The 14,207-nt window shown below is 36.8% G+C and overlaps 2 protein-coding genes and 1 long non-coding RNA gene across 5 annotated transcripts; 1 reads left to right on the plus strand and 2 right to left on the minus strand.

The window, feature by feature from the left end:
- The first annotated feature begins 855 nt into the window (after positions 1–855).
- LOC101260096 (probable pectate lyase P59) lies at positions 856–2,793 on the plus strand. Its single transcript, XM_004232194.5, has 3 exons — positions 856–1,180; positions 1,410–1,822; positions 1,909–2,793. Exons 1-3 carry the CDS (start codon positions 993–995, stop codon positions 2,646–2,648), a joined length of 1,341 nt encoding a protein of 446 aa, XP_004232242.1. The 5' UTR covers positions 856–992; the 3' UTR covers positions 2,649–2,793.
- Positions 2,794–2,944: 151 nt separating this feature from the next.
- LOC138342249 (uncharacterized) lies at positions 2,945–5,796 on the minus strand. The gene is made up of 5 exons (XR_011215082.1): positions 5,062–5,796; positions 4,771–4,928; positions 4,539–4,684; positions 4,308–4,450; positions 2,945–4,123 (listed from the first exon to the last, which is right to left on the minus strand). It is a non-coding gene; the product is annotated as an uncharacterized lncRNA (long non-coding RNA).
- A 303-nt stretch (positions 5,797–6,099) lies between these two features.
- On the minus strand, positions 6,100–14,111 carry LOC101259798 (FACT complex subunit SSRP1). 3 transcript variants are annotated; one of them, XR_739764.4, is made up of 17 exons: positions 13,323–14,111; positions 12,310–12,495; positions 11,377–11,482; positions 10,523–10,659; positions 10,277–10,360; positions 10,062–10,156; positions 9,870–9,978; positions 9,659–9,745; positions 9,489–9,581; positions 9,098–9,295; positions 8,867–9,012; positions 8,634–8,778; positions 8,381–8,479; positions 8,117–8,290; positions 7,159–7,237; positions 6,593–7,002; positions 6,100–6,482 (listed from the first exon to the last, which is right to left on the minus strand). XR_739764.4 is itself a non-coding variant. In XM_004232193.5 (16 exons), the coding sequence occupies exons 1-16, from the start codon at positions 13,374–13,376 to the stop codon at positions 6,875–6,877; spliced, it is 1,920 nt and encodes a 639-aa protein (XP_004232241.1). In that variant the 5' UTR covers positions 13,377–14,111; the 3' UTR covers positions 6,562–6,874. The 3 variants fall into 3 exon arrangements, 1 of the variants encoding a protein (XP_004232241.1); XR_011215081.1 differs by having other exon boundaries at positions 6,100–6,497; XM_004232193.5 differs by lacking the exon at positions 6,100–6,482 and having other exon boundaries at positions 6,562–7,002.
- Positions 14,112–14,207: the final 96 nt, after the last annotated feature.

A 14,207-nucleotide genomic window follows, 5' to 3' on the forward strand; every position in this document is an offset into this window, starting at 1 on the left:
CAATTGTATATGTATAGCGAAGCCAGCGAATTATACAATTTAGGCCAGCAACTTATATAATTGTATATGTATAGTAAATTATACCGTTATATATTTGCTATGGAACGCAATTATGTAAACTTTGTTACAACATACAGATATAAATTTTTTTTTTTGTTATACGTAAAAGTTGCACAAATTTTTTTTCCCTCTAGATTTCATAACCTTGTGTTTGAAAGTGAGATTTACTTACAATTTTACACCCTCATGTCTCCTATTGGAAATCAAATTATGTATCTATAAGAAATCTAACAGTTTGTTGGCCTTCTCAAAAGTCAAATCAACAAATTCTCTATTTGCGCCATCTTCGTTTTTTTTCTATCCTAAATCATGGGAAGTCACGAAGAAATAATTATGGAACTCTTTATCTCTTTTTCAATTCAAGTGTGTTTCAAAATTGCGGAATACTTTAATATCTGAACCTTACTTATAAAGAAGTATCTCAATACGAATCAAAATTCCCAAAAGCTGCTTATTACCCAAGTGCCGCGCGGTAAGTACAGTAATTCTTATAACTTGTATACTTCTTCTTTTATCTTCTTCGTCTAAACTTTAAGGCCTTGTATATATAGTTTTTCATTTACGTCTAATGCATGATTTATTATACGTTTATAAGGACTATCAACCAACTAATTAATGTCTTTAGAGGAAGAACTAATCTTCGGGCATTTTTGGACCATAAGTTTTTAATTAACCAACCATGCACTTGTACAAGTTGTTTACCTTTGAAAGATAATGGCTATGCACATTTTACGCTATTTGTCCATTAGTATTTAAACTACATTTTTCCATCAACAAAAAAACACATCTCTTTACGTTGCTGCTTTTTTAGGCTACAACAAAGAGGGTCTCACCTCTAAACAGCCAAAGGGTTTGACCCAATTAAGACCTTCTTTCGTTTTTATTTAGAAAAAAAAAATACTTTAACTAGTTAAATTATCATAAATCTTTAAATGGGAGGAACAAAGCTGGTATATTTGTCTCTGTTACTATTTTCCACATTTTTGGTAATAAATGGTCACATTGGTGAGTTTGATGAGGTGTGGAGGAGGAGAGCCCAGGAAGCAGATGAATGGGCCATAAAGGCTTACAAGCCCGACCCCATCAATGTCACCCTTGCATTTGCTAAGGAAACTGGACAGTACGTTAAATTCACTAATTTCTCTTTTTAAAATCTTTTTGATGCCTCGCAATTATAGTGACTGACATCAATAGTAGTACTATTTAATTAGGTGACATTTACACATAAAAAGATAATATTTACTGTTTTTTGCAACAACTTTCTTAAGAACAACTTCAATTTCACTAAAACTGGGTAACGATTTAATTATTTGAGACCTTTCTAATTTAAAACAAACACTTCAAAACAGGGCCTTAAAGGAAATAAAGGAAGCGAAGCTGGCAGTAAATGGAACAAGGAGGGAATTAAAAGGAGGCGGCAAAAAATACGATGGGCCTTGCTCAGTTACCAACCCAATTGATAGGTGCTGGAGATGCCAACCTGATTGGGCCGACAATCGCAAAAGGTTAGCTGATTGTGCAATGGGCTTTGCAAAAGGGACTACCGGAGGAAAAGCCGGCGAAATCTACGTCGTCACGGATTCTTCCGACGACACTAGCGACCCTAAGCCGGGAACCCTCCGATATGGTGTCATTCAAAAGGAGCCATTATGGATCATATTTGCTAAAAGTATGACCATTAGGCTACACCAGGAACTCATAGTGCAAAGTGATAAGACCATTGACGGCCGTGGAGTTAATGTTCACATTGCTAATGGAGCAGGTATTTATCGAGCTCGCAATCAAATATTTTATTTTAAAATAAAAAATAAAAAGTTGAAATCTTATATTATGTTTATGTCTGGACAGGTTTCATGCTCCAGTACGTGAAGAACGTGATCATCCACGGTCTCCGCATTCATGATATTGTGGTGGGCAGTGGTGGGATGATCAGAGATGCAATGGACCACGTTGGACAACGGACACAGAGTGACGGAGATGGTATTTCTATATTTGGTTCATCGAATATATGGGTGGATCATGTCTCCATGTGGAGTTGTTATGATGGGCTTGTTGATGCTATTGAGGGATCCACTGCTGTTACCATATCGAATAGTCATTTCACTGATCATAATGAGGTGATGCTTTTTGGTGCGAGTGACAGTTCTTCAATTGATCAAAGGATGCAAATTACCGTGGCTTATAATCATTTTGGGAAGAGATTGATACAGAGAATGCCAAGGTGCAGATGGGGTTTTATTCATGTGGTTAACAATGACTACACACATTGGAATATGTATGCTATTGGCGGTAGCCAACATCCCACTATTATTAGTCAAGGTAATCGTTTCATTGCTCCTCCTGACATGTTCAAGAAAGAGGTAACAAAGAGGGACTATTCCCCAGAATCAGTGTGGAAACAATGGTCATGGAGATCACAAGGTGATCTATTCATGAATGGAGCATTCTTTGTTGAATCTGGAGATCCAGATTGGACCCAGAAACACATACAGCTTTTTGATGGGGTTGTATCAGCCTCAGGGGATCAAGTCACTTGGATTACAAGATTTTCAGGGGCACTAAATTGCAAGCCAGGAGAAGCTTGTTAGACCATCATTGTTCTATAAATGTTATCACCAAACCAAACTCTCTCATCAGTCCTTAAACTAACTTTGTATGCATTTATTGTATCGAAATTCTCTGTAATTTTGAACTGTTAAATGACGAAATTGAAAAGATGCAAATTCACACCAAGCTATACAACTTTGTGTCAATGTTCTCTTATATTTTCTTCTATATTACTAGTTTTTTCGTAAAACTAACATCTGCTTTAAGAGGCAGGAGGAATTCTAGTAAGAGCGAGTTGAAAGCAATACTATCTTCCTCTGTAAAGAAATGATAAAAATAAATAAAAATTTAACTTTGTTGATTCGCAATTATCAACGTACAAAAATCTAAAAAGATTGTATATTGCTTACTAATTGTTATAAGGCTTATAACAGTTAAACAATTGTTGTTAGCCTCTCCCTTTCTTCCGAAATACAAATCCTAGATACACCTCTGGCAAAGAGAAAATACAGGTTAAGGAGAATTTACGTAGTTCCTAGATTATGCTGATGGATATTTAGAGATACTCCAGAATGTCACAAACGATTATTATATTAGTTATGCTGTTGATTAAAAGTACCTCAAGAAATCTATTTTCTCATCTGCCCCAAAACATGAGCTTCACATAAACGTTAGCAGCAAGGACTTTCAGCTGCGATCAGCAATTGCTGATTAGGCACGTACCTTCTAAGTTCCCACACTCAATCTGAATAATTTTGCACTTAAGAACTCTCAGATTCATTCCCTGAATCCATGGCAGTCGGCTGAAGGTTCCTGTAATCACTGATCTGTTTGCTGTAGCGCTTCTTATCTGCCTTTGGCCATGACCTCAAAGGGTTTTTTCTCCTCAGATGCAAAATCATTAATCCAGCAAGTGAGCTTATAAATGTATCACCTGCCCTATGATATAAGATAATTAAAGAAAAAAGCACAAAACAGACTGTAACAAACATGACTAGCATTGTACCAACCGCCTTTAAATATAAAATAATGAAACAAATAAAATAACTACCAGAATGCCACAAAACGCTTATTCCATCTCTCCAGGAATCCTCCCAACTTCATAAAAAATGATTTCAGGATTATTTTGCTTCATAGAAAATGATTTCAGGATTGTTAATAACATGATGATGCATGGATTAGTGGTTTTGGTAGCCCGGCCTCCAAATATATTCATATGAGGAAAGCTACTGATACGGAAAGAAGACTTTGTTTCCTTCAAAATGAACATTATATTCTGACCACAGAACGCAGCAGAAGTCATTGGTTTACTAGGAAGGGAATCATGTAGCAAAATACCTACCTCCCTTTCGCTCTGCAAGAAGTACATGAAAGCACTAATTGCCTTCTTCGGAGGATTTGGATCCCTCTTCTTTTTCTGTTTTTTTCTACTTCAATGCATCATTGTCGGCCTTTTTCCTGCTTGTGATGGCTTTGACACAGTAACCTCCTTTTTTGGTTTCTTCTTTGCAGGTTTCTGAATCCAGCATACATGACTGTCAGCTCATATTTTTTCAATTTGTAAACTAGAACTTGAAAATATATAAACATGAAGGGCAGTTATACGTCCACCACCGCTACCACTGGCATCAGATTCATCCTAACTTAGAGAAAGACGACCATGGAGTTGAATACGATGAAATTACAAATAGGCATTTTACCTCTTCACCACTGCCATCCCCACGTGCTTCATTCTTAATACGCTCAAGATGTGCATCAACAGCATCATCTCGTCATTGGGCAAAACAAGAACACCTTCTGTAGCCCGAGCTTCAATAAGGTTCATAGTTTCAGATCCTTTCCACTGCATTACTCAATGATTGTGTCAGAAAGGCTAAGCAGACTTGTTAAACCCAAATTGAGAGAGAAGAAGACTTGAAAGTAAAGCTAACCGGATGAAATAAAAAAGATTGTAGTACTCATTTCTCTGGATGTTCCGGAAAAAATAATCTTGTTCAGTTTTCAGTCTGGCAAGAAGATCAAAGTAATGCATGTTGCCCGTGCCTACAGCATGCCTCTCAAACTCCACATAATCAATCTGATTGCATAATGAATAAGGTCAGTCTTTTCAAGAATGAAGATGATACTCACAAGATTTTGAGCTTTACAGCAACGTGAATATACCCCCTTATGCAGTATAAATAAGAAGGATAGAGGAGTCCATCTTCAGCCTGCAGTGAGGTCTCCACCACATATTGACTGCTACGGAACTTCCCTGGTCTAGTGACTTTGGAACCAGACAAGCCGCTTAAAATTTGAGTAAATATGTCATGGATAAGAACCTGGTTCATAATTTAAATTAGAGAAGTAAACAACACCAAACACGTCAACACAATGAGCTTGCACTGCTTTTTTCACAGTTGATGCAAATCCGAATGACTATAAACACAAGAAAAAATTAAAAAATCTAATTACCTAGTAACTCGTTAGCCCCCACTCCTTGTATTTCGTATTTAAAAGATCTTGGCTTAAAGCCAGCGAAAGGTCTACCACACTGTAAGTCTCAAACTGGTAATATAAAAGAGCAGGTGATACCAAAAATAGAATGTACGTCATTATACCATATGCATCAATCAATACCTGCAAATACAATGTACGCATATACAAAGTTTGGCGCTTCATGATCGGAGGATCAAGAGGGACAGACAACTACTGAAGTGTGTGGTTGATTAGTCTGCAAAAGCAGAGAAGTCGGTTTGAATTATACAATTGCTTAAAAGTTCAATGAAGACGATTGTAGGCATGACTAAAACATTGATAAAGATGCTAAACGGGGAACAGCCTTGGGCAACAAAAAACACGGACTAGGCTGTTGTACTGAATTTTAAAGTCATTGGCTTGCCCATGCAAGTGCAAGAATGAGAGATGAAGCTCAACATTGTAATATCCTACAGCATATGGGCGGGCACATTGCCAGTCACTCTGAAGCAAAAAAATAGATAACAACATGGAAAGCGCTTAGCCAGCCTTGGAGTAAGTATTGCAATTCCGTCAAACCAACAGCTTCCTGACCAGTCAATTGGCATGATTTTTTCACGAAGAAACTAGAAGTTACAATCACATTACTCAATTTTCACAAAGACAAGTTATCGGAGAGTCCAGAAGCAGATGAATAAGCCCGACCCTATCAATGTTACCCTTGCATTCGCTAAGCAAACTGGACAGTACGTTAACTAATTTTATCCCCAGGTCCCTCTCCATCTCTTTTTTTGTCATTTATTTTTTTCCATGCAAAGATATTTTTACAATTTATATACTCCCTCTAAATAAACCGTTTTAGGGAAATTTTTGTCATTTTAATCGAGAAGGGTCCAATTATCAATTAACTTAATACCAATTTCAACTATTTATTTAATTTTTTTTTAGAAAAAGAGCCTTCTTAACGAGCTAGTACCAAGCACAATCGTAAACTGTTTATATTTCGACAGGTAATTTCTTACGTGAAGAACGTGATCACCCAAAGACACTGCATTCACAACATTGTTTGTAATGATCAGAGACGTGGTAGACCACGTTGAACAACGGCAATGAAAACAGAATTTCTACATTTGGTTGATAGAATTTTCGGGCAGATCATGTGCCAATGTGGAGTTGTTATGACGGGCTTGATGATGCTGTAGAGGGATCCGCTGTTGTTACCGTATCGCATAGCTATTCCACTGACCATAACCAAGTGGTGCATTTTGGTGCAAGTTAAATTGCTTACATTGATTAAAAAAAAGGCAAATTACAATCGCTTCTAATCATTTTGGGAAGAGATTGACGTCTAAGTCCGACATTTTTCACATTCAGCTACCAGGTGTTGCAACAAATTATTGGATGTGGTAATCACAGATCTGCAATTTCATTGGCTATTTTATCAATTGAAAAAAACTGAAACAGGAACATATAAACCTCAAATTCTAGAGACATCTCTAATAAAAAGCTCAGCAAATTATAAAATTACCTTTTCATATCCGGGAAACCAAGTTAAAGGAGAATTTACGTAGCTCCTAGATTATGCTAACACATCATAGAGGAATGTCTAGAGTACTCCAGAATATCACGAACAATTATATTTCATTAAGATGTTGATTAGAAGTGCCTCACGAAACCTATATTCTCAACTTCCCCCAAAACTTGAGCTTCACATAAAACATTAGCAGCAAGACCTCCAACTATGAACCACAATTGCTGATTAGGCACGTCAACCTTCTAAGTTCCCACACTCGATTAAACGATTTTGCACTTAATTACTCCCAGATTCATTCCCTGAATCCACGACAGTTGGCTGAGGGTTCTTGTAATCACTGATCTGTTCACTGTACCGTTTCTTATCTGCCTTGGCCATGGCCTCAAAGGGTTCTTTCTCCTCAGCTGAGAAACCATTAACACAGCAAGTGAGCCAATTATATAATTGAAGAAAATGAAAACACAAAACAGACAGCAGCAAACATGAGCATCAAATCAACCGCCCTTGATAATAAAATAATGAAGCAAATAAGATACCAGAATGCCACAAAAATAACCAACCTGACAGCTTATTCCATCTCTCTCCAAGAACCCTCCCTACTTCAGTGAAAGCAATTCCAGGATTACTTTTCTTCACATTCTACAGTAAACGGAAGGGAAGTGAATGGAATGTTACAACCATGATGAGTCTTGAAATGTACCTCAAAGCAAGAAAACACACCAACTCACAAAAGAAGCAGGCTAATACGGTAACAGCAGGTGGGTGTAATTTCCAACAAACCAGAAAAATTATAATAAACTTTTGTTAAACATATACGTCTTGGGCCTAACTGACACCATCATAAGAGCCTCCCATCTCATTAATCACCAATTTAGTCCCTATTTTTTCTTCCACCTCCGAGCACTCTACTCTGTAAGGCCACTAAGTCTCTCAGGCAACCCTGCACTAGGAATAAGCCCTTTACACTAGTAGAACAGAAGGCTGTCTAGACATGTCATTGTCCTCGAGGAAATGAATCTACCACCCAGAATGCCTCTAATTGGATGAAATGCCCATGAAAGGTACCAGTTCAAGGAACTCAATTATTTCAGGATTTATATCATAAATAAAGGGATTCTAATATGGGATTATGGACTCCTTCATTAAAGGAAATGGGATTATGGGCCTCTCCTCCATTAAAAAAAATGGGATTATGGACCCTGGCACTTTTAAGTCTGCTACGGATTTATCAACTTGATGATGGACTAAATTTTGTAGTAGTTAATACGATCATGCATGGATCAGTTGTTTTGAGTAGCCCAGGCTCTAAATACATTCGTGTAAGAAAAGCTAAGACTTAGATACACTGCATTGGGTGCCTATTTTTATTCATCTTATGGGGAATGAAGACTTGTTTCCTTCAAAATGAACATTATATGTTTCAATAATTCTCAGAACAAAAAACCTGGCATACAGACCACAGAACGCGGGAGAAGTCATTGGTTTTCTAAGAAAGAAATCATGTAACAGAGCACCTACCTCCCTTTCACTCTGCGAGAAGTACATGAAAGCACTAATTGCCCTCTTCGGAGCATTTGGATCCTTCTTCTTTTTCTGTTTTTTCTTCTTCGATCCATCATCATCTGCCTTTTTCCTGCTTGTAGATGGCTTTGACACAGTACCCTCCTTTTTAGGCTTCTTCTTTGCAGGTTTCTGAATCCAGCATACATGAATGTCAGCTCATATTTTTCCAATTTGTAAATAAGAACTTGAAAATATATAAACGTGAAAGGGCAATTATACCTCCTCCTCACCACCACTACCACTGGCATCAGACTCATCCCCTCCAGAATCATCAGTAGGAGACCCTCCATCATCCTTATCGATGACAAAATCTTCGTCCTGGAAAGGTTATGAATGTCAGACAGCATTTCAAGAATTTCCAACAACACAAAGGGCAAGTAAAGATGCTAGAATCCAACAAGATACTCTGACAATGACTTAGAGAGACATCCATGGAGTTGAAGATGATGAAATGACAAATAGGCATGTTTACCTCTTCATCACTGTCATCCCCGCCCGCTTCATTCTTAATACGCTCAAGATGTGGATCAACAGCATCATCGTCATCATCGGGCAAAACAGGAACACCTTCTGTAGCCCGAGCTTCATTAAGGTTCATTATTTTCAAACCCTTTCCACTGCATTACTCAATGATTGTGTCAGGAAGACTAAGCAGACTTGTTAAACCGAAATTGAGCGAGAAGAAGACTTGAAAGTAAAGCTAACCTGATGAAATCAAAAAGATTGTGGTACTCATTTCTCTGGATATTCCGGAAAAGATGTTCTTGTTCAGTTTTCAGTCTGATGAGAAGATCAAAGTAATGCATGTTGGCCGTGCCCGCAGCGTGCCTCTCAAATTCCACATAATCAATCTAATTGCATCATACAATAGGTCAGTTTTTCAAGAATGAAGATGTATCTCACAAGATTTTGAGCTTTACAAAAACTTGAATTTACCTCTTCATGCAGTATAAGTGTTGGAGGTTTAGGTAAAAAGAAGAAGCTTTTCTCAAGAGGATAGAGGAGTCCATCTTCAGCCTTCAATGAGGACTTCACCGCATACCCATCTTGACTACTACGGAACTTCCCTGGTTTAGTAACTTTGGAACCAGACAAGCCGCGTAAAATTTGAGTAAAGATATCATGAATAAGACCCTGGTTCACAAGTAAAATTATTATTAAATGCTAATAAGTAAAATTATTATTAAATGCTAAAAATTAACAGCACCAAACACGTGAATACAATGAACTTGCATTTCTTTTCTTTTTTTGACAAACAATGAACTTGCATTTCTATTTTCACAGTTGATGCAAATCCAAATGACTATAAACACAAAAAAAATATTACTTTGTAACCCATTAGCAGCCTCTCCTTGTATTTTGTATTTAGAAGGTCTTCGCTTAAAGCCAGCGAAAGGTCTACCACATTGTCCGTCTCAAACTGGTAAGACAAAGAAGCAGCAGGTTAATACCAGAACAGAATGTACGTCATTATTTAATATGTGCATCAATCAATACCTGCAATACAATGTGCGGATACAAAGTTTGGCCCTTCCTAATTGGAGGATCAAGAGTGATAACTACCAAAGTGTGTGGTTGGTTATGCTGCAAAGCAGAGAAGTCATTTCAATTATACAATGCTTAAAAGTTCAATGAAGACAATTTCAGAAAGCTCCATGAAGGAATTAAAAGGGGTAGGCATAACTAAAACATTGAACATAGAAATAACCTTCGGCAACAAAAAAATACGGACTACGCTGCTGTACTGAATTTTAAAGTCATTGGCTTGCCCTTGCAAGCGCAAGAATGAGAGATGAAGCTCCACATTATAACGACCCCTGCAGCATATGGACACATATCAATCACTCTGAAGCAAAAAACAGATAACAATGATACTGAACATGAAAAACAGTTAACCAACCTTGGAGTAAGTATGGCAATACCGTCAAATGTGACAACAGCTTCCTCACCTCCGGCACCAACATCAGCCATTGACATAATTTTATCACGAAAAACCTAATATGTACAAATCATATTACTCAGTTATTACCAAGAGAAGTTATCGTGTCAAAGAAGGGATTAATGATATCTCCACTAATGAATTCAAGAAATTGAATTGATACGCCTTTTGCTTACTTGAGCAGGAGGTCGGTTTTCATCACCAACAAATTGAGTGTTTGAATTAGGGATATGAAAGCTGATTTCCATCAGTGAGTCTTTCTGAAATCAATGAAAGTGGCTTACTGAGAATAGAGTGGCTTTCAAGAATTAGTCAAGAAGTGTCATTCATGTAAAAATGATTGTAATGCCAGCAAATCAGTAACACGTCAATGTCAAATGAAAAAAAAAACTCATCAGCAATCATTGAGGACAATAAGTAACCTCATTAGCCCCAGTTGTATCATCTACATGGAACTCCAACATGACATCATTTTTTCCTTGAAGCTGTGTTTGAGAAACGTCTGCCAGTGATATCTCAAATGCTTGTTTATTACCAACAAGAAAAGCGAGCATATTTGCTGCAGAAGGTGGAGCAGAGTCAAAACATGTATGTGTGCACATTCCAAATAAAATAGATGTTTCAAGAGAAGATCATGTTCACATGTGTATACCAAAAGAAGAAAAAGCAAGAGAATATCAAACAAAGAAAGAAGTATAAGGTGAGAACAAATAAATTGCATTATCGTGCCCACACTTAAAATTCACATATGAATTGCCAAACTAGAACCTGTTTAAAGTAGGGTAAATAACTCATGGAATAGATAAGTTGGTGATTACTAGTAGTCTAACAACAGAAGTAGAAAGATGGGATCCTGGGGGGGGGGGGTCTCTTCTCCTTTTTGCCTTTATTTTCAATATTTCCTCCTCCTAAACTGCAACTTACTTTCTTATGTCTATTATAACCCCTTTGAAGATTGTATAAAACCAATGATGTCATCAACAGTTCCCCATGTAGACAGAAGAAATACAAAGAAAAAAGCTACCAACGGTATTTAAATCTTGCCTCCATATATGATCCATTGCAAGACTATTAAACGCATTATGTGCAGTGTGAACTTTCATATTCAAACCACTTGCATTCAGCCACTTAAGTTGAAGACATTAAAAACCAATTATTTGTAAAAATTAAGGTTATTTCAATTAGAACTCATTTACAAAAATAAGAAAAAACACGTATGTCAAGCATAAGAAAATCAAGGGAGCCAGTGTACTAAAGCAGAAAGCACATATCCAACCATTTAGATCGACTTCTCCCCAATTTTTTCCACTAATTGATAGCTGCTTTTCCTCTGGAGATATCCCACAAGAACTCTGGAAATAGGTGGTCAAACTCGCAACATCCTGCGAATAGGTAAATACACAAGCAAGGGACATCAAAAACTGACAACACAAGATAATAATGCATGAATTTGTTCCTATCCAACAGGTTCTCCAGCTATTACATACATTGCACAGATTCAGAGGCATAAACTAGTACAAAGAAGTTAAGAGATTGTCAGTTTCTACCAGTAACATATGAAGAAAATAACTTTCCTTTGGCTTCAACAAACTCAGAACTTTGCCTTTTGGCTTCAATTAACCCAGAACTTAATCTTTGGCTCAATAAACATAGAACATTGCTCTCCCCTTGTTCCAGTTTTCCTCGCAGCCTGAAACTACAGTAGCCGAACTGTGACACTAACACTTCCAGTAGCCAGTTCCAAAGTAGCTGTGTTAGGGATCCAAAACACCCATAATACTTATTTTTATTATTTGGTTTTTTATCTAGTATCCAGTACATGCATTGGGGCCCATTTACACCCGGATTTGACCTGGGAAATTCACATTGAACTCCCTAACAAAAGCAATTCCGTAATCATTTGAGCCCGAGACCTTTGGTAAAAGATGATGGAGTACTTAACACTCCACCACACCCTTGTTGGTCACACCTAAATTCAATCAAGTCACCAGTCAACCTGTAAGATTCCTGGTTTTGCTTTAATTGAACTATTCTTTGGTTTCTAATTACCATGTACTAAGTAACCCAGTACCAAAATTTCCAAATTATTATGGCTAATTGTCTGTGTCTCTCTCCATTGATTAAGCTGTTTCAATTCCACTACAGCAGCAACGAAATAGTTCATGAAACTGATAAACTAAAACTTGCTAAAAGCAAAATAGAGACTCACCTGGTCACGAAAACCAGTAAATTTGTAGTAAAGACCATCCTTAATCCGCACACCCAGCTGATTACTTCGAGGAACTTTCATCCAAGTAAGGCCCACTATATCATCCTTGTCAACTTCCACGGCCTTACCACCACCTTGTTTCTTCCATAATATACCTCCAGACTGAACCTTGAGCTGCCCTGTATTCTGCATTCTCAGAAATTATTTTTATAAAAAATATCATCATTAACATATACCTTGAATACAAAATCTTTCTACCAAGGTAACATTCACTCTCCCTTGTGTGTATCTTACAAATTCTTCTGTTTTTTCCTTTTCTTTTATTCATATAGGCCCAAATCAGATGGAAATATCCCATAAAGACACTTAATTAGAGTTAAAAACTAATAAAAGCACTAAACAAACAGAGCACAATACATCACATTACAATAAAATCATCCATTCATAAGGTAGGGTTCAACCACGTCCAAGAAATTTGTCAATTCATACTGCTAGGGTTCAATCACGTTCAAGAAATTCATTAATTCATAGTTCTAGGTTCAATCACGTTCAAGAAATTCATCAATTCATAGTGCTAAGGTTCAATCACGTTCAAGAAATTCATCAATTCATACTGCTAGGGTTCAGTCACGTTCAAGAAACACATCAATTCATACTGCAAGGGTTCAGTCACGTTCAAGAAATTCATCAATTCATACTGCTAGGGTTCAGTCACGTTCAAGAAATTCATCAATTCATACTGCTAGTGTTCAATCACGTTCAAGAAATTCATCAATTAATAGGGCTAGGGTTTCAAGAGTCCACCTAAACAACAAAAACGACGAGATTATAACAAATTGGAAAATTTAGGGTTTGAAAAAGAACTGTTACAACGATTTTAGTATAAACAAGATTTAGGGTTTTAAGCTGCACGAAGAAAAACACATACAAAAGGTCATTTGAAAGTAGGAATCTCAAGTAACGAAGAGAACAAAAAGAAAACAAGAATCAAGAAGAGAGTAAGAACAACTTACGGTGCCTCCACGGCCGCCGAGAGAGATGTTGTTGAACTGATGACCGTCCGTCATTGCTTCGTATGTAAAAACACACTGCTGTAAGAGAGAAGGACTAGGGAAAATGGGTGTATACTTCACTTATATATATATAGAGATCCGCAAGCATCAACGTCCTCCCGCGCGAAACACATTACGCGGTTTAGGACTTTTCGACCCGACCCGGAACCGACTATTTGTAATGTGCACAATAATTTTTTTTAGATTTATCTGTTCCATTTATATTATTGCTGTAGTAGTAAATTTGTCATCCCAATTTTTTTGAGAACCTTCTTTTTCAAAATTAGTTCATTCATATGAATAATCTTTGCTTGTGGAAATTACTATGTCCAAATCGTAGTATTTAAAAATTTGAATGAATTATCAATTTACACTAAATGTAGTCTTGGTTTCACAAGTTCTATTTTTACTATTAACCATCTAAAAAAAAAAGAAATCATCCTAAATTAACCTACTCTCCATTGAATTCTAAGCCACTAGTAAATTTGCACAAAAAAATATCTTATTTAGCTACTGCTATTGTTCAGTAATCTGTTGAGTATATTTATATTTTCATAATAACGATGACTAAATGAAGCTCTCTATTTTATATCCACTTAACTACGTCTTATTAGTCATTTACCCGCGTTAGGCAAATATTGCGTAAAAAGACACTCATATCTCTCCCTCTTTTGTTAAGTAGAAAAGTTGTTTCAAAATCCGTGTCTAAAAGTAGTTGTCTTTTGCTTCCAACGATCATACTACGTACTCCCATATAACATCTTTGACTAAGATTTATAACATATGGTGTAAATATTTCGAAATGCCAAGGTTAGACATTTGTATTTGTATTCGTAGTAATAGAGT

This window comes from Solanum lycopersicum, chromosome 2 (genome assembly GCF_036512215.1).
Source record: "Solanum lycopersicum chromosome 2, SLM_r2.1".
NCBI classification, from domain to species: domain Eukaryota; kingdom Viridiplantae; phylum Streptophyta; class Magnoliopsida; order Solanales; family Solanaceae; genus Solanum; species Solanum lycopersicum.

Excerpts from the sequence above, each read along its gene's own strand:
- LOC101260096 (XM_004232194.5), top strand. The coding sequence starts at position 993 with ATGGGAGGAACAAAGCTGGTATATTTGTCTCTGTTACTATTTTCCACA. Across the intron at positions 1,181-1,409 it reads TTTGCTAAGGAAACTGGACA|GGCCTTAAAGGAAATAAAGG; the intron begins GTACGTTAAATT and ends ACTTCAAAACAG. Across the intron at positions 1,823-1,908 it reads TCACATTGCTAATGGAGCAG|GTTTCATGCTCCAGTACGTG; the intron begins GTATTTATCGAG and ends ATGTCTGGACAG.
- LOC101259798 (XM_004232193.5), bottom strand. The coding sequence starts at position 13,376 with ATGACGGACGGTCATCAGTTCAACAACATCTCTCTCGGCGGCCGTGGA. Across the intron at positions 9,746-9,869 it reads GTATTTTTTTGTTGCCGAAG|CATAACCAACCACACACTTT; the intron begins GTTATTTCTATG and ends TCTGCTTTGCAG. Across the intron at positions 7,003-7,158 it reads GAGATGGAATAAGCTGTCAG|CTGAGGAGAAAGAACCCTTT; the intron begins GTTGGTTATTTT and ends ATGGTTTCTCAG.